This window comes from Schistocerca americana, chromosome 2 (genome assembly GCF_021461395.2).
Source record: "Schistocerca americana isolate TAMUIC-IGC-003095 chromosome 2, iqSchAmer2.1, whole genome shotgun sequence".
Lineage (NCBI taxonomy): Eukaryota > Metazoa > Arthropoda > Insecta > Orthoptera > Acrididae > Schistocerca > Schistocerca americana.
The window spans coordinates 724,404,118-724,424,887 of record NC_060120.1 but is presented as its reverse complement, the minus strand read 5'-3'; the positions used below and the strand labels follow the sequence as shown (position 1 = coordinate 724,424,887).

At 38.4% G+C, this 20,770-nt stretch overlaps 2 protein-coding genes across 5 annotated transcripts in view; one reads left to right on the top strand and one right to left on the bottom strand.

Annotated features, from left to right (window-relative positions):
* The window catches only part of LOC124594380 (pseudouridine kinase-like), a 258,924-nt gene that overhangs the window by 105,110 nt on the left and 133,044 nt on the right, over positions 1-20,770 (top strand). The gene's annotated exons all lie outside the window — the stretch shown is intronic.
* Positions 11,350-20,528, bottom strand: LOC124594221. Of its 4 annotated transcripts, none has more exons than XM_047132584.1 (4): positions 20,493-20,528; positions 19,543-19,838; positions 14,532-14,687; positions 11,350-13,282 (listed from the first exon to the last, which is right to left on the bottom strand). In XM_047132584.1, exons 2-4 carry the CDS (start codon positions 19,811-19,813, stop codon positions 13,044-13,046), a joined length of 666 nt encoding a protein of 221 aa, XP_046988540.1. In that variant the 5' UTR covers positions 19,814-19,838; positions 20,493-20,528; the 3' UTR covers positions 11,350-13,043. The 4 variants fall into 4 exon arrangements, with proteins under 4 accessions (XP_046988540.1, XP_046988539.1, XP_046988538.1 ...); XM_047132583.1 differs by having other exon boundaries at positions 20,454-20,494; XM_047132582.1 differs by lacking the exon at positions 20,493-20,528 and adding an exon at positions 20,069-20,415.

Sequence of the window (20,770 nt, the reverse complement as noted above, 5' to 3'; positions counted from 1 at the left end):
GAATGAATGAATTTTTATTTGATAATAGTTAATTTATTACATGCATGCGATATGAGTTACGTGAAAGCTGTACAATATTATGTGACAATGTTGGTTCAATATACACGTGTTGACCAATTAGTATATTTTCTTTGCGTTTGCAAATGCCAATGAACGCTTCACAGAATATTCGCCAAGGTTCACTTATAATTTTGTATACTGTTAATAGTGTCATTTTAGTTTTTACTAAATAGTTCTTTACCATTTTCAGTAAATGAATCGCGTTGATGTATACACTTACAACGTAAAGAAAATGAAAAAAATTCCCAGGAAGCAGGAACCATTTAGATTCCCAGTCGTAGCTAATAATTAAATTTTGCTTGGACGCCAAGAAAAGAAGGTTGTACTCATTTCACTCTAGCCGTGATGTCATGTCAAGTCTTTCCACAATGCATTTCAAACGACAGGATTCATAAGGGCCGTCACGTCACGGTTTCTCGGCAAGAAAGTCTCGACGGAACGTTGTCTGCTAATATTGGACTCTATCAAGTTGCGATAATGGAATTCGTGCTTTTATTTTATAGTTGTGCTGTGTTTTGTTGGAAAATTGCAAATGTTCCACAAGGAGTTCAGATATCTGAAAGCGAAACATTATTTTTGATTTACAAAAACAGAACAGAGCTGATGCCACATCTGTATTTTATCGACGTAAACTGATAAAGCAATTTCAATTAATTAACATTTTAAGTGATAGTCACCTCCAATGAAAGAGAAAAATACCGGTACAGTTGTTTATAACGTTACTAGTTATGTAAGGGAAAAAATTGATAAGATAAACAAACCCTCTTTGTACCCATATGTGTTTTTGTGTATTTTCGCTAGCAAATAAATGTCAATGTTTTGAAATGTTTCACTTCTCAAGACCTTACCACACAAAATTGTTCAAGAACATACGTTATGAACTTTGTTTTGATCATTAATAAACTTTTTCATTGCGTTTCCTCAATTCCGAAACTATACTCCAGCTTCTGTGTCGGATCGTAACTAATAACCTCAGTTTCTGGGCTAAACGAATTGATTTAACGTAACGTGACGGCCAGTGTGTATTAGCCTCGGTTCACACTGGAAAAGTGAGCACCACAGGTGTTCAAAAATGTTCACGATATTCAGATATTCAACTAATAAAATGTTTTCAAAGTGTCTACAACAAAGTATGAGTCAGAAATATATTACACCTTGTTTTATACAAGTAGTCATTTGCAGTGTATAGCAGAATATAATAATGATATTTTTGTGCTATTTGTGTTTATGAAATATAATTGTGTAGGGCCTATTTGATTTTTACAGTTGCACGGTCGTCATGTTTATAATATTATTGGCTATTACCTTATATTTGCCATTTCCTTGTATTAAATTGCATTATATATGCCAAATTCTAATACATAGATTAAGCTGACTTGCTCTTTATTACAAGCTAGGTGGAAGTCAACATTGTCTGCATTGTAGTCAAATGGGACGAAATAAAGATAGGACAATGCCTTTGGTGATAACTGATCTATCAGATATCGACGGAAATTCATCACGATTGCACCTCTTTCTGCACAGAAAGAATATAAGAAACAGACCCCACCCCCCTCCCCTCTTTACTCATAAAGTACCTGCACCTTGGTAGCCATCTGACCTGACATGAAAACTCCCCATGCAAGTCATGGAGTATGTACTCGTCACGGCTGGCGCACAAGGACTCTGGGCAATGGTGTATTGTCCGGATAACTGTTGTGTGGCTGGATGGCATCAATGGGGAAAGCCCCCCATTTGGAGTGGGTTGTACCATGGCAGAAGATTAGCACATAAGTGAATTAAACTATCTTCTGCTGGGAGCCCCAAAGCCCCAGCAGTATCTTCAGATGGGAAAGATTATTTTAATGCAGAGAGATACAATGCCACGATGTTTCCTTCCTTGACTATGTTATGGGAAAGGGGACAAGCCAAATGTCTGGGTGCAAAATATTCCACCTAATATTTGGTCTGCATTCAGGCTTTGAAGATAAATCTATGGAAGTTGAGTCTCTGGGGAAAATGCAGAATAGTCTGTTACTACTTAAAACTGCCTCTGCTGCCCCCAATCTACAGCTCTTTTAGGCATGTGATTGTCTAAATGATATACCTGTGATCACTGCCTGACACAAAACTTCGAACATGGCCGAAGTAGTTGATCTTCAACAGGGATCATAGGCTCCAAACGGATGAGGAGTTCCAGACTAATCTCTAGCAGCGAGGCCTATATTTTATCAACATGTACGTTGTCTCCCTCCCCCTCATCTCAACCTTCATCAAATCAGATCTCCCATTGTCTTTTGGTTGGTGTTGTATTTTCTCTGGGGACCATTTCCTGAACTCAGCCAGAAAAGCTTTCACTTCCTTTGACATTTACCAGTGACAGCTCCCTCTCCATGGCAGCCACTGGATTGGAGGCCCAACGCCAAACAATGGCTGAACGAACCATGGTCTGTGAGTCCCAGGGCTCCACTCGTCATCTGTCCCCATACTCAATGTGAATAGCCCCTTGAACGAACTTTGCCCTTCAAAGTTTATGAAAGGAAAGAAGAAGAAGAAGAAATGGGCAAGGCTGCTCGTGTGCCCCTGTAGCTGCCAGATCCCCCTACACAGTCCAATTTGGAGCCGATGTTTGTGATTGTGTGACCATCCCCCACTGGTGACAGGCTTGGAGGCACCAGTGATGCTGGTGCAAACAGCCTCAGTTACTACCATTTGTAACATTTACCTACCTCCAGGCAGGCCACTTAATTACACTGAATTGATCTAATTAGTGCCACCTCAATGTCAGTCCTCCACCACACATCAGTGCCAGCCATGGCATCTTTTCAGCTATCAATCTAATGATCTCTTCTCCTAATCTTGTGCCTTCATTACACGTCAACCTCAGATGATCCAACACCTGAATATTCACCATAGACAACATCTCATCAGTGTCTTCAACCAACTTTGATTCCAAGGTGATTTCTCCTCCCAGTGGCAAAATAGCATAGTTTTCCCAGTCTTTAAGCCAGACAAGTACCCAACATCTCTCAATAGTTACCAGCTGATTAGGGTGACCAACGTATGATGTAAACTGCTTGAAAGGATGGTTCCCTGCAAATTATGCTATAGTACCCTTGAATCTCGGGATCTTTCATCCCCCTATTGGTGTGGTTTCTGGAAGGGATGGTCCTTACCAATCATCTACTTAGTTTAAAAACAGCATCTGACAGGATTTTTATTATCACCATCATCTTGTCAATCTATTTTGACCTGCATGGTGTCATTACATTTTTCTCATCCTCCATTATTGGGGCTTTTAGGATAGGTACTTCACTTTGTTCCCCATGGATCCAAGAGAATAGCATCCCACAGTGCTCTGTGTTGGTTGTCACTCTTTTCCTCATCACCATTAATAGGTTAGTGACCTCTGTTGTGCTGCTGGTCACCCCTGCATTGTATGTTGACAATTTTTACATTTGCTACTGCTCTCACTAGATAACCTTTGCTGACTGGCAGCACCAATGTACCACGTAATGGGCCCCTGAAAGGGTTCTTTCCTGTGGTCTATAACCTTCTCCTACAAAAACACAGGTCATGCATTTCTTGTCATATCACGATCCGTCCTGACCCAGAACTCTACTTAGGTACCTAGCACTTGGCCTTTGTAGCATAGTTCTGTTTCTTGGACCTCCTTTTTGATAAAAATGTGACCTGGCTGCCCCGAATTCGTCACCTGAAGATTAGCTGCATGTGGAAGCTAACTCTGCCTCCATGCCCCCACATCTTGGGGCGCAGATCATGCTACTCTTATCTGCAGCTACCAGACGCTGATTTAGTCCCAACTGGACTGTGATTGCCAGGGGTATGACTCAACTGCTTCTTGAGCTTTAAAACTGTTGATCCAGTACACCACTGTGCCGTGCATCTCACCACAAATACCTTCTGTGCTGGTCTCGTAACCAGTCTCTTTGCCGAAGCAATCTTCTCCCTTCAGATTCGATGGTACTAGATCTTGGTCTCCTATGCAATCACCATTCAACAATTCCCTGATGACGCACGTGGATCTGATGGGATATGCATTTACATCTTCTGCTCGTATGGAATTCCATTCGCTGCCAGGAAATGCAGTGTGTTTGCAGCAGAGATGACAGCTGTTAGCAGAGCCCTCTATTTCATTAAACTGGCCTTTCTTGACTGTGTTTTAATATGCCTGACTCAATCAGCAGTCTCCACACTAGTGACTGATGCTATTCTTGTCACTCTTTAGTCTCTGTTATTCACGAGTTTCTCGCTGACCTACGTTGTGATGCCTGCTCAGTTGTCTTTCCCTGGGTCCCAAGTCATGTGGGTATCTCGTTGAATGAAATGGTGAACTGTTTGGCTCAAGGAGCACTTATTCACTCTCTGTTCACTTTGTCAACCCTAGGTACAGATTTGCAGATCCACACGAGATCTCTGCTCATTTGGGAATGGGGCATAATCTAGTGGTCTACTGCCTCAGCTACTAAACTCTGTACAATCAAAGAGATTACTGCAGCATGATGCTCTCCTTCCACTTGTCCCAGAAGGAGTCCATAGTCATATGTCATCTCCACATTGGTCATACCAGGTTAACCCACAGTTTTCTTGTGTGTAATGAGCCTCCCACACATTGTGGTTGTGGAGTCTTGCAGACATCATATCTTGGTGGAGGGCTCCCTCCCTTTGACCCTCCATGCTAAGTATGGACTTCTGGACTCATTGCCTCTAATATTGGCGGTCAATTAACTGGTTCTGTTTTCTCCTTGAAAATGATTACTATTCTCAGTTGTACAAGTTTGATCTGCTTCTGGAACAGGGCTAGGTTGGTTCGGGATGGGAATTCTCCCGCTGTATGCTAAGTCTGGGTGCTCCCTGACCCTACCTCCTTGATCAGGCTACTCTTTCATCCCTGTTTAACTCTGTTTAAATCACTTTTAGATTTGGTTTGGCCCCTTTGTGCCACACCCAATTTTCTATTCTTAGTATCAAACTTTGTTGATTAGTGGGCACTCTTGACTGTAATGGATCAGGGGTGAGGGTTGGGCAGCTGTGGCTGGAACATTTCTTGTCACATGCAGAGCTCAGAGGACACCTACCTGCTGACTTCCTTACTTCCCTTATCTTGTTTTTATTATGGATGATCCAAAAGATGTCCATTACAATTTTAACCTTCTTGCTTTTACTGTTATCAGTACCCTGACTTTATTAGAAAACATTCTCAGTGGATGTCACTACTTCTGGGTGCACCAATCTTGGACGTAGGGATTCATGAAAATAATCAATTACTGATAATATAATGTAAATGGACAGATAAGAAAAAAACTACTCACCAAGTAGTGGCGGGGGAACACGGACACAAAAGGATTTAACTTTTGCAAGCTTTCAGAGCCAGCGGCTCCTTCTTCTGGTGGAAGAGTTGAAGTGGAAGGAAGAGGTGTGAAGGAAAATGACTGGAGAGGTTTAGGGAAAGGGGCACAGTCTAGAAAAGTCGCCCAAAACCCCTGGTTTGGGGTGATTTACCAGACGGGATGAGAAGAAAAGACTGATTATTGGGGACTCCCCACTTAAAGAATTCTGCGCTGCAGTACAGATACTTTTATGTACTGCAGAATATCTGTGGTGGTGGATGTTTTATATAAAAGTATAAAATGTGCTACTTGATGTATGTATTAATTATATGTATGACATCATGTCATTGTTATAAATGCACAACAAAATGACACTGTCCAAGGCTGTAAAGTTAATATGGACAAATAAAGATCCAATTTCAGTTTCACATGGGTGTGTCAACAGCCATTCCAGAGACTGATGTGACAATCATCCAACACAAAAAATCTTATTGCAGAGCATGTAAGATTAACTATTGCCTACTTACTTGGGTGTAGGAATCTCCTGTTCCCATCCATACAATTTGTTTTATCATCCATTTCTGTCTGTCAATTTCCACAAATTTAGAATGGCCACTATTGGACATGGGTTCTGATGCATGTAGAGCTTCTGGAAAAGCAACTGTCTTAATACAGTGCAATTTCATTTCATTTTGCATGAAATTCTTCTTTTGTTTTAATATTTCATTGTTATTCTATATATATTTTGGAAATTTGTGGCCCCACTGTCCACTTCTAAGGACAGTATGATCATTCCAACATAATCGGAGAGTGCCTGTGAAACCGTTCTACATTTCATCTCTCTTGGCAAATGTTCTTGTATATTGTTTTGAGACCTCGCTTTGACAATTTCTTATGTAGCTTCATTACTGTCAGTAGTAACAATGGCTGCTATCTACGTGAAGGCTGAACACTTACCATCCGTTACATATCCAGAATTTCCTTTGTTTATACCTTTGACATTTTTTCCTTATTGCTCTGTGATTTAATCCAAAATTAACTTAAAATTTTGAAATATGCCTTTTTTCCTCTTATGACTGAGAAAAACACATTATAAGACTTGAAGATTTCACTTTATATGATGTATTGTCTGGCAGATAAGTTATTTGGTCCACTGTTTAGTTGTTCTAAATTGTCACACACAGCCTTTCTGTCCACAGAAGTACATAATTTTTTAAAGATCACACATTTCATGATTGTGTTGGAACATCACTGAATCTTTACTGTCACAACCAGTTTCCATATTTTTTGCACACACTACACACTTCTTGTAACCACCCTCGACACTCGCCAAGTATTTGGTCTAGTTGCTGTCCTGATTAAATTAGGTCATATGAAAAATTAACCAGCACAAAAGAAGCTGAAACTTCCTGGCAGATTAAAACTGTGTGCCGGACCGAGACTCGAACTTGGGACCTTTGCCTTTCGCGGGCAAGTGCTCTACCACCTGAGCTACTCAAGCATGACTCTCGGCCCGTCCTCACAGCTTTACTTCTGCCAGTATCTCATCTCCTACCTTCCAAACTTTACAGAAGCTCTCCTGCGAACCCTGCAGAACTAGCACTCCTGAAAGAAAGGATATTGCGGAGACATGGCTTAGCCACAGCCTCGGGGTGTCTCCAGAAATAGATTTTCACTCGGGGCGTGAGTCGTGTTTGGGTAGCTCAGTTGGTAGAGCACTTGCCCGCGAAAGGCAAAGGTGCAAAGTTCGAGTCTCGGTCCGGCACACAGTTTTAATCTGCCAGGAAGTTTCATTCATAAAAGAAGCTAAATGGATCTCATTTATTTTTCTTATTCTGTGGTTGTGGTGTACCAATGTGTATTTCCTGTCTTCATTTCTCAGATCTTTTTATGATGTATCCCTGCAGTAATACAGTCCTCCCCAACAGCTTTGTTGTTTTTCAGTTATTGAATAACTTTGAAGGGCTTTTTTATATAGTAAGTTTTGCAGTTATCTATGATGTTACGGTGAAAGGTTCCATTTTCTCAGTGGGAAGATGGCATTTAACAATTACATAAATTTTCATAGAGACACTTCTATAACTCACTTCCCTTTGTGTATTAGTTTGTAGATCTCCCATATTTCAAATATTCAAAGGTTGCTGGATTGACTGGGATGATTTGATTTGTTCCTCTGAAGCTGCATTCCATCATTTATGTTAGTATGTTCTCCATGTCTGCCTTCAAGTAATTGGATTGCTGGAAATCTGAATTACTCCTGTTACCACTGCACTCACTCTGCACTTAAAGCACATTTCCTACAATGAACATGATGGCCTATGCAATGGTTTTTGTGGCCACAAAAGTATGTATATGTTCTTACCCGAAGAAAAAAAATATGAATCCAATCAGTAATGGCACGGAAAACTTCTATAAAATGCTGTGTCACATAAGAATAAATTTGCAAACAATAAGTGTGTAAGATAAGAACTCTCACAAAAGGCCTGATTTTCATGTTTTTGTTCTCTGTTTTTATACATCCTCCACTATAGTTTTTTCTTGGCTCTTACGTACTTTAAAATTGCACTGTGTTCTTGAGGAGTCTACAACTTCCTGCAGGTAATTTCAGTATAATTCTTTGTCCTGACTTAATTTTGATAGGCCAGCTGCCGTTTCTTCCATGCTTAGTTATACGCTGTCACTGGTTCACTGTTGGTAACACCCACGAGTTAGAATTTAGATTGTTGTTCCACCACATTATCTTTCACCTAATACACTAGGTTTAGGACAGCTTTTCAGCACTAACTCATGCTTCATCTGTTTCCGAAGTTTCTACTTGATTGAGAAGGAGCGGCTCTGGTCTTGTAAACTGACATATGGCCAGGAGAGTGGTGTGCTGACCACATGCCTTTCCACATCGGCACCCAGTGACGCTTGTGGGCTGAGGATGACACGGCAGCTGGTCGGTACCATTGGGCCTTCCAAGGCCTGTTCAGACGCAGTTTAATTCAGTTTAGTCTCATCATGTTTGCTGTTCGTTCCTAAAATCAATGTGATTGATGCTTTGGTAATCCATCTGTACATCAACCGTCACATGGAGAAACACTGCTGCTGTTGAGTCTTTCAACAGCAGCAGCATCTCTCCTGAAGGTGGGATACTGATGTGTTATTGAAATATCAAGTGATGTTGATTTTAGGATTCAGCAATAAACCCAAGGAAACTACCAAAATTATTATCCTCAGAAAGCCTAAGCAATCACATTGTTTTATATTTTCTGTCAGTCTTGTCTCAGTTGCTGCAGTTGGCTATGTCAAATTGGTATTTAGGTCTCAAAATAGCTGGGTCACTTAACTATTTTGGCAGAAGTATATCCACACAGATTTTTTCTTCCTTCATTATATTTTTTCATAAAATACAGATAAAGTCTTCATCAAGAATAGTTGCTGGTCATGTTGCAGGCATTAAAAATGCAATAAAGTTATATTTGAGGAATTTGCCTTGACCTGAGCACAGTTTTCTTCTCTATTTCTCATAGATGCAACAATACTGTTGCAATCAGTGGATTGGATTGGTTTATCTTTATTTACAGACAAGAAAGTAAAATTGTACAAATTAGGATCACAGTCATGGTCATCAACATACCTTAGAAACACATTGAACTGCACCTTTTTTGCCTCCTTTATTACACACGATCTTTTAATACAGTTTGTCATCTGGAAATAAATTTGTTTTATTTTTAAATTGGGCTATTTTCTGTGAAATGCAAAAACTGAGGCCTAATGTCCATTATAGGCCACAGCTTTTTCATTTCACTGAATGTGTGCTAAACAAAAAGCCCTTATTATTTGCAGATACATGTTTTGTAACTTTCTTGCAGTAAAATTATGATAAACTCACTAAGAATGGTGTAACAACAACAAAACATGTTTGGAATATTCAAGTGGACATTGTGTTTTACTCAAGGTGGAATCTGCAAACATATTTTTCATTGTTTAAACAAACACAGACTACTGAGCTACTTAAACACTTATTGGCATCATGTTACTAATACTGTAAATAAATATTATCAGTGCCTAGGTCACACTTCCCAATAACTGTTTCATTTCTCCAAACATCTGTCTGTCATTCAGAAAAAGGTGAAAAAGAGTTGAAACCAGGAAATCACATTGCCTAGGACTTTTTTTATTATTTCTATGTGAGAAATAGGGATGATGATCATCAAATTGTAAAAACAGTTTCCATAACAATAAAATGAGCTAATGGACTCATCTCCTTTTACAGATGTAAAGATTAAATGTTGTGCAGAAAATATTAAGTAGTCCAGAAAAAAGGTTGTATATAAACACATTTATTACATACAAAATACAGTTTATAAAATTGACATGATTACTTAAACTCAGTAGTGAAAGCATACTTACAAATTAAAATACTGGGAAAGATTTCTCTACAAAAATGGCTACGAGTGTGCATTTGTTGAGCACAAAGATCAGCATACGTGTTGCATTAAGATCTTGATCTTGACAGTTTGTAACTGAAGTAGAAGTGAAAAATACCATGCATATTTGGTCTATACTATAATTCTCATAAGAATGAGGGTTTTTAAAAATAATTTAACTGTCCACCACACTTGCAAGCAGCTTACAATGAAAAGTGTCTTCAACAGGCACAAATGAGGTGCAGTCAGGTCACCTCAGGTACACAAAAATGACATCGAAAAACCCATGATGGTATAAAATATACATTATACAAAGACCGATCACATGGAATAGTCCTAATGGTTCAAACTTGTTACCTCACCGATTACCTGCAGCAGTAAATTCATACCTGTTCAGTACTTGAGGCACTTACTAACATGTCATGTATTCTAAACATGTGAAGCATGAAGTGACAGGACTGATTACCTCACTGTTTGGTCCCCTCCCCCCCAAATAAACAACCAATCATGAAGTGCAATATGAAGTTGTGAAGAGATTCACAGTTGGCACTCTCATTAAAATTGTAAGGAAGTAGTATCTTAAATCCTTGAAAGTTATATCTCAATATGGTCTCTTAATCCCTTAATACCGAGTGTTGTGAGTTCATGTCATACTAGTGTGATGCTAATAAATGCAAGGTTAACAGTTTCTCAGTGCTAGGTCTACAGCTAAAGCTACCAGTATTTATGACATATACTGCCACTTTGTGTGTGTCAAGAACTCCTGGAGTGACAGGATTTATTTTTTTCCTTGCATACAAAAATTTCTTCAGGAAGTAAGGAATACAATGTCTGACTGTATAGTTTCTATGCAAAAGCTTTCTCCCCATTTCACAGCCAATGGTTGTATCAGAAGAACACATTAGCATTGTTGCCATCATGTTGGGAATGAAAATAGTCTTTAAGGATATGATACTGATAAGATTATACAGAACCTTTTAAAATGGACTAATTGAAAATGGTATAATAGCCACTACGGAAGGGATGATATGCACCATGACAATAAATTAGTTCTTCCAGTTCAAAGAGTAGAAAATCCTCTCTTGGTTAGAACACACAAGTTGTTGACTAAGCGCACACAAATTGACACAGATCCACTGTCTAGAGAATCGGCAGTTCATTTCCTAGAAAGTTAAAGCAGTAAATGGGGTGGCAAGACAAAATACACAGGGAATCTTAAATTTAATTTAATTTAATTTTGGGTTCACTGCAAACATGCCAAAAGTACTTTTCCTCCATTAATCACATTAGCTGAAAGTCTAGAACACTGATTTATTCCAACATTCCCTTCTTTGTTAAAGTTTTGTAATAAATTCTTCTAGATATTTAGTTCTTCAAATAATGGAAAATACAGGACGGAATGTAACAACATTATGAAAAGGATAGTTGTAATCACCATACAGCGGATATGCTGAGTCGCAGACAGTCACAACAAAAAGACGGTCACAAAATAAGGTTTTGGCCAACAAGGCCTTTGTCAAAAATAGACCCCCCCCCCCCACACACACACACACTTGCGGCCTTTGCATGCACACTGTGTGTGGGGGGGGGGGGGGCCTTTAGTTTGTCACAGTATTTTTGTTTTACCTATATGTGATTCAGCATCTCCACCGTATGGTGAGTAGCAACTATCCTTTTCATAACATTGTTATATTTAGTTCTCATTATATGGGTCATTATTCTGCCTGTGGCAACTATTGAAATATCACACAGTACTTGCTTTCATCAGCTGCTAGATCATAAACAAGGTACACAAAATCCGATTAATTTTGTAGTATGTCCTCTGCTAAAAGTAAAAAATTTTGATACATGAAGCTGTGGTTACTAATTTTACTGATATATGCTTTAACGAATACAAAAGCAGAGCTAAATTTTGTGAGAACATCAGTTACATAACTCACTCATTCGTGCATGCATTAGTCATATATGAGTTACAATATCAACAGAGAACTGTAGAAGGAGACACACAGTAGCACTTTTACAAATTTTCTCCTGTTGTTCATAATATTTCCTCTCACTTACATCCACACTAATTCAGTTTTTTAGAATGCTCCCCACCTTACTTGTTGTCAATGTGCACAGTAAATATTAAAAAAAAATTAAAAACTGTATCACAAGTTGGCGTAGTTCCCTGCAGTGGACGTCTTATCAGGCACCTATAATTTCCCTACAGCTTATCATCAACATTTCCAAACTCTGTCAGTCATTCACAATACAACATTTAAAAAGTGTAAAAATACAAAGCTTTAATAGGGGTAAATACTGTACAATGTTAAATCACACAAAAATAATTCCTTGTCTACATTCCAGTGAAAAAAAATTAACTGAGCAATATATGTCTATATGTTTTGCATATATATAGTCATGAGAATTCTTACTTATTATTTTCAAACAAAACAATATACAGTCATGACATGTTCCAGTGTTGAAGAGCATATCAAGACTGGGCATGTGGGAAAACCTTTAATGTTTGCAATGTGAGAAATTTTGATATCAGCTGTTCAGTTCAACATACTAAAATTAAAATTGTCCATAGTGCCACAAATTACATTCCAATTTCACAAGCTGATGGGCCTCTACACCCAAAAATATATTTATTAAGACCAGTCGGTTAAGTAGGCTTCAAAATTATTATTACATTAGGTGTTTGACGTTATGAAAAGATCATCCTTGCACAAAATTGTATTTCTTATATCACCTTGTAGACGAGAAATAATTTGAGATAAATTCACTGATGTGCGTCAGAGACTGATTAAATTTCAAACCAAGCAATAAACCACAAAAGTTTAAATTTATGTACACCTGATACATGGAGAACCTATTACCATACAAATAATTAATGAAATTCTCCATACAGCAGCAAACTTTCAGTGCCATTTATTACAAATGAGATTTGTTTATAAAGTTAATACTGTCAGGATACTGAGAATCATTATCTTCAGGGTTGATGAAACATACAGAGAATGCAGATCACTTTTAAAATTAAAATTCTTTGTACTTGTTGGGACATATTCATAATTACCTTTGATAAGATGGCTCATCTGAAACGTAAAGTTAGCGGTCCCTTATATAACTTAACACTTTATATGAATACACAAAAACAACTAGTATATAATCTTTCATATATTTCACCAAAATAGAACTAGTTAAAAATGGACGGAACTGCCTGAGATATTTTTCCCAATGTGATTACAAACTTTTAAGCCTTAGACTCGTGCTCCATTTCAAATCTTGACTGAGATTCCTGTATGTGTTTTCTCTTCTTGCGTTGAATGTTTGCCTCTACCAGAAATAAGGTTCCTGAGACAAAAGCTGCTACAACACCTACAACTGCCAGTCCAAATGCCCAACCAAGGAAATTATTTTCCTGGCCAGGCATCCAATCATTACGATTACCAAGGGAAGCAAACACAATTACAGCTATTCCACCATTTATACCTGCAATTGTAAAAATAGCTAATATAGTGTACAATGATTCCATTCTAAGAGATAGTAATAAATATTTACACTACACTATATGACCAAAAACAATAAAATAATACTAACATACTTTAATGTTAAAATAACAAACTAAAAACTCAGAAATTAAACAGCTTTGACTTACAGCTCTGTAAATGTTAATATGAGTATGGATAACTGGTTGCATAAACAAGAATTTTGAAATTTATATAACCCCTTGTTTTACCCAGTAGTTTCCCATGTCTTCTTTCAACATTTTGCCTCTTTGTACCATTATGATCACAAAATGGATAATGTTACTAAATTTCAATAGCAATAAGCTAGTTATTTTTGCTGATGATACAAGTATAGTAATCACACCCAACAACAAAGAATCAGTCGAGGAAATTCTAAATAATCTTTACGAAAATTAATAGGCTAAGTGGTTCTCTGCAAATGGACTCACTAAGTTTTGAGAAAACACATTTTATACCATTCTGTACAGTAAATGGCATAACATCGTTGATAAATATAAACTATGAACAGAAGTCTGTTGCTACGGCAGATTATTCAAAATTTCTGGGTGTGTGCATTCATGGGAAACTGAACTGGAAGAAAGACATCGATGATCTGCTGAAATGGTTATGTTCAGCTACTTATGCTATTACGGTTATTGCAAATTTTAGTGATAGGCATAGTAGGCTAATTTACTGATATCATATTTTGGGGCAATTCGTCATTAAGAGAGAAAGTATTCATTGTACAAAGGCATGTAATCAGAATAATAGCTGGAGCCCACCCAAGATCACCTTGCAGACATTTATTTAAGGAACTCGGGATATTCACAGCACCTTCGCAATACATATATTTACTTATGAAATTTGTCATTAATAACCTATCCCAATTCAAAAATAACAGTGAAGTGCATAGCTACAACACTAGAAGAAAGGATGATCTTCACTATTCTGGATTAAATATCACTTTGGCAGAGAAAGGGGTGAATTATGCTGCCACAAAAATCTTTGGTCACTTGTCAAATAGTACAGATGTAAAGTAGTGACTTTAAAAAGGAAAAATTAATTATTTTGTGTAAAGAAAACTTACACATTCCACATTATTATGAAATGTCGAATTCATGATCTATGGAACCAGGATTATGTATATATGTATAGACTGCAAGCTGCACTGTTTACGTACATTCATGTTCAAAGAGATGATGAAAATTACAACATAATCAAAATATTCTTACCTGCTGCCATTAACAGTGCTCCTATGGCAATTATTAATAAAATATAACGTGTCTGCTCTGGTCCCCAACACAGGAAATAAAGTAACACCAAAAAGAAAGCAGCCAAAATACACAGGAAACAGAGTGTAAAGAAAAACTGTGTCGCGATCATGAAACCTGCAACAAAAATAAGCTCCATTACAAACATAATTATAATCAACCTAGATGACAATCATTTTTTTAGATGAGGCAGTTATACTTATGTATTAAATGGCGCAAGCATGTACGAGGGCGAATCAAATGAAAACCTTAAATTTGTAATAACAAATCAAAATTTCACGCCATTATCCTGTAAGTTGGTAAGCATGCTACAAACAGCATGCAGAAAGGCGTGTAGGTGGCAGCATAGTGCAGATGATGCACACATACCATCGCAGTATCAGTATAAATATGGCCGCCCCACTTGTGACTTGCACCAGGGAAGAACAGCGTCCTGTTATTCGGTTTTTGTGTAGTGAAGGTGTGAAACCTATTGAAATTCATTGACAAATGTAGGCTCAGTACAGTGATTCATGTCTGTACTATTTGGCAGCAAGTCTATGAATGAGTAGGAAGTTCGCAAATGGTGTGACTTCAGTGGAAGATGCTCCTCGGCCAGGTCAGGCACAAGAAGTTGTGACTCCACAGAACATTTCAGCAGGTGAAGCCACAGTGAAGCAAAATTGCCGAGTGACACTGAATGACATTGCAGCATGTTTACAGATTAGTCATGGGTCAGCACACCACATTGTGCATGATGTGCTCCAGTTTCACGAAGTGTCTGCAAGATGGGTGTCACGGCAGCAGACTCCTGGAATGAGAGAACGATGTGTTGATGCTTGTAAAGAACTTCTTCAGTGCTTTGAACGAGAAGGTGATGGCTTCCTTGCAAGAATCATAACTGGGGACAAAACCTGGGTTCACTTCCACCAACAGGAAACTAAGAGAGCAAGCAAGGAATGGCGCCATTCCTCATCACCAAAACCAAAGCAGTTTCGAACAGAACCATCAGCAGGGAAGGTTATGCTGACTCTCTTTTGGGACGAAAAAGGTGTAATTTTGGAGCATTACATGCCTAGAGGGACCACTGCATCATACACAGATCTCCTAAAAATCATCTGCAGCCTGCAATCAAATCAAAGCGACGTGGGTTGCTGTCAGCAGGTGTCCTTTTGCAACATGACAATGCAAGGCCCCACACTGCCTGTACAACAGTTGCAACAATCACAGACCTGCATTTTGAGTGTCTTCCTCATCCACCATACTCACCAGACCTTGCCTCAAGTGATTTCCACATGTCTGGACCATTCACAGACACAATGGGAGAAAAGAAGTTCCATTCTGATGAAGAGGTATGCCACGCTGTGCATGAGTGGTTGTGGGTTGTGCAGACTACCAAAAGAATTTTTTTCTGAAGGAATTTATGCACTTTGTAGCGCTGGAGGACTTGCATTGAGTGTGGGGGAGATTATGTTGAAAAGCGATACAGCTTTGTACCACTTCTGCACAATAAATAATATTTAAAAAAATATTTAAGGTTTTCATTTGACTCACCCTCGTACTTATGGAAAGTCCAGGTTGGAATATCAACAATATTAGGAAAAGGACAGATTGCTACTTGCCACGGAGATGAAATGCTGAGCTGCAGACACACACAATGAAAATATACTGTTACACATTTAACTTTTGGCCAAAGGCCTCTTCAGAAAACATACAATGTTCACATAAGCAAGCACACCTCATCACACATGACCGCTATTTCTAGCAGTTTGGACTGGCATTCCGGAATCAGAAAAGGATTGCAGGGCTGTGGTAGCACGAAATGCTGTCAAGTGGCTTCTCCAGAACTGGAATCTGGGAACTGGACCCACACATTTCTCAGGATTCAGCAGTCGGTCCGAGCTGCTGGAGGTGTGCGCTTCTGGTGTGCTTGATTCTGTGAATGTGTTTTTTCTTTGATGAAGAAGACTAAATGTGTAACAGTCTTTCTGTTGTGCCTGTCTACAGCTCAATGCTCCATCTTCACATGAGTAGCAATCTATCCGTTTCCTAATATTGTTGTTCTTATGAAAATGACTTAGATGTTACTAGACAATATTTTATTTCAGGCAAGTCAAAACTAGAGAAATCACCATATTTTCTTAGCTAAACATTAAGTTTATTAGACAAGAAGCTGTCGGGCACAGTATTCATGACTAGTAATTGATAAACTTGCATTAACAAAATTAATGGAGGAAGAAACCTGTTCCACCAATTATATTAAATGCTTGCTTTTATATCTTATTGCTCGCTTAAATTTTTGAATTTAAATTATCAGATAATTAGCAGGAGGAGTGGTTACTACATTACGATTTCATTTAATTTTGAATTTACATGGACTTTAAATTTCTTGCATTGTCTGATGGGAGCTGGCATGGTACCTTTGTATCGTAATACAGGCCACTTACTGTGAACCGTTGATAAGTAGTTCAGATGACATGGAAATTATTTTTATAGTCTTACGGTTGTGCAGATTACACTTATTATGAAGCTGTAACTTAATAAAACAGTTAAGATCACAAATAATTGGGAGAATTGAAATTATTCGCAATCTTGACTGTTTTATTAAGTGATAAATTGTAATATTAATTAAAATTAATAAATTATATGTAATTTTTAGTAGACTGATTTTTTATCTCCAACCAGATGGCTTTCAGTGGAAAATTATCAGTATTGCTATGTAAATTTCTGAATACCTCTAACTTTGCCTTCACAGTTATTATGCGAGATGTAAATTTCAACAAATAAAACATCCGTTGATTCATGCTGGCACAAGGGCGGTTAGAATTTTGAAACAAAGGCTCTACATGATGCTCACTGCCCTTCTTGTAGCATCTCCCATTGGATTTTCAATGAAAATTTTATGCTGATTAAACAACCCATTACGATGTCCGTAGCTTGACTTCGAATCTTAAAATTTTTTCCATTATTACAACAGTTGACAATCACAGATCAAGAAGCAATATTCAAACAAGGTTTTTGCAAGTACCTCCTTTGTGTGCAAATTAAACTTCTTGAGTTTTCTTCCAATAAATTTCACTCTAGCAAAGGCATTCCCACAGCTAGATTATGTGGTTGTTTTCACCTTAAATTTCTCACCACAGACACTCTTAGCTACTTTACAGTTGTAATGGATCAAATGTGCAAACAAACAACTCTGAGAATGACATACTGGGTGCTGCTAGCTTGGACATCTTCAATCTAAACACATGTCCCTCCTTACTGGCATACAAGTTAGTATAAAAGTGTGAGCAGTTTTGTAAAACATGCAGCACTGTTCATCACTGAGCTTCACTAGCCCCTCAGTCATAATGCACTCCCTCCCCTTGTTCTGACACCGTGTCAGGTAACTGTGTTATTCCAGCAACTCTTGTTGTCTACAATGTGTTGCTGCTCTACTTTTACTTATATAGCGTGTGCTATTAAGAGATATTTTTTTCCCCCTTTCCTCCTGTTTTGCTGGGCAGTGTGTTCACTACAGCAGCAGGTTTGGCCATCTGGTAGCCAGTGTCATCAGCCTGGGTGGTAGGTGGTGAATACTGAACTGGCTGACTGCAGCAACTTTTTGTAGAACAGGTATGCCACGAATCTGTCCCGCATCCAAGGGACATCTGGTAGCTGATGGTGCTCTTCTGTGCCAAATTCACTGGCGAGATGCATTGCAAGCTTCATAACCCAATTCTGCATCCTCTCAAGGTGGTTCACATGACTCGGCAGCATTCCCCAAACTACACCCATGCACTGAGCACAGGCCTGATAAGGGCCAAGTGCTCCATTGAGCTTTGTAGCAGTTTAGCTCACAGAGTAAATGTAAAATGTCTTAAAATCTGCGACCGATTTACAGATTCAGAATTGTGTAGCCAAATTTTTTACCAGCCCTTCTACACAGGAGTAATATCTATGGTGTGAGCATGGCACACTGAAATTGCTCTTTCCCCTTAACTAATGAGATATTCTTCCACAAGATTCCACATTTTGAAACATATGTACCACTACAACAAAGGACACCAAACAGTAAGATAATCATGACTGTATGCCAGGCATCAGATGCCTTTATGGAAGTATTAACACAACTGCCTCTCAAATGTTAGGACACTTGGCAATTTGTGTTGAACTATTCAGAGTACAGTAAGGTGAACTCATCATATACTGGTTTTCCTCATTTTATGAGCAAAAATACTTTCACATTTGTCTAGTCTTATTTAACTAGTTGCTAGTATCTGCTCCTGGGTGGCCCACTGTAAACTTTAGCCTGTCCTACCTGACAAAACATTAGCTTAGAGCTTTAGAAGATATTTTCTTTGGTGTTGAATGGCTAATTATCCATCAAATCTTCATTAATCTTCTCAGTCTGCTGCTAATTTGAAACATTGAAAAAACTGTTGCATCTTGTGTTAGAATTTTTCCATTAGCCTGGTAACTCAGTATGGCAAGATTGCTTGGGAGTCCCTCAAGAGACATTTAGCTGCCTATCTTCAAGTACTTTCAACTAGATACCACTCCAGCAGAAAGGTATACTGCAAAGCAATAACGTTTCTCTCATCAAATTTTAGAACAATGATGGTTACTATTGTGATAGCGTCCCTGTAGAAAACTTTGTTGTAGTGATAACTGATCCGCAACATGGTATAATGTCTAGATCAGGGCAGTGACTAATCTCCAACATACTGCCCATTGCAACAATACTAATCTTTAAAGTAGGTCTACTGCAGTGCTGGGTTGGAACGTGACAAACTACGAAAAATACAGCGGAGAGGGGGTGGTGGGGGTCCTCTGGCGCGAAATTACTTTGAAAGAGCACCACAAACCTCGACACTTGTAACTGCTATCAAGCTGTACCTAACAAAACTAAGCTCCATGAAATGGTAAATGTTTTCAAACATGTGACTCCTCAAACTGTGTTATTTCGTGCCATTATTCCTAAAGCTGATGTGGAAACTTAAAGTAAAATTACCTGGTACGAGGAATCCTTGTATCTCATCATAACCAGTTGTGAATGGGTCATATATCCATCTGCATCCAACAAAAAATCTTCTCATGAACTCATCATCTGGTTGCGGTAAGGACCGAAAACAGTGAGACCACAGCCCCAATTGGTTCAACTTCGCACCGGTTATTCTATAATCGCTAACAAGCCAACTTGGTGCACAAAATGCCACAGCAACACAGACAAGCGCAATTACAAAAACACCAATTGCACACGAGCCTGATAGCGTACGCCTCATCTTGACGTTGTGAGACACGGTATGCCTGTAAACAATTCAAAATATGTTTTGTTATTCGAATTACTTTGAAGACGCTTCGTTGAAGAAAAATATGAGTCACAGTACATTTTTCCGTTTATTTAACACTTCCACAAAATAATGGCTTAATATCTCTACATTCAGGATCGGCATTCAATCAACCTTCCACACTCACGCACCAATGACTGTCAAAGATAACCTACTCTATTAATTACGTTAGTTTATCATCACCAGTACCTATGACGCGTTCCTCTACGATGATTATTTTTGCTACCTGCAGAGTACGAATTTCTTAATTTGTAGCCAGCCTATGAATAAGCGAAACCATAAATGTGAACTTGCAACATAAGCCTCGAAATATCATTCAGAAAGGCTGATGACTTCTTTTCTCACAGTTTACATTACTTTCCTTGTACAGAAATGTCCCATGTATTCGCCTGAGTCTCTTGTATGCAACTGACGACGCCCTGCAATCTGCATGTCAACAGGCTTGAAGAAAGTAGGAACGAAGTGCTGCTACTGACAACTTCTTGTCAACGGATATTCTTTTTTGTACACATATAAACTTTCATACTAATACATTATGTATAATCCATTAAATTGTTGCAGATACTTAACTTACTATATAAAAACGAGAATCTGCACAGATAAGCGTACTAACTCTAATTTATCAGCCACAATGTACACGACGCCTCGAAATGTAAGTTGGCAACGCTGGCAAACTTAGAAAAGCTTGGAAGTTGTAAGGGGGTGTGGTGTTCGTGGGAATGGGAACTTTTAACAATTATTTTGAAACAGCTGTCCTTGCATTGTGTTCTTAACGAGGTAGAAGGGCAAAAAGACAAGTCGTTTGCGACACACGTTACCGTACCTCACAACTAACCTGTAAACACATTCGACTGAAAGAGTGACAAATGAGACTCTGAAGCTTTAATATTC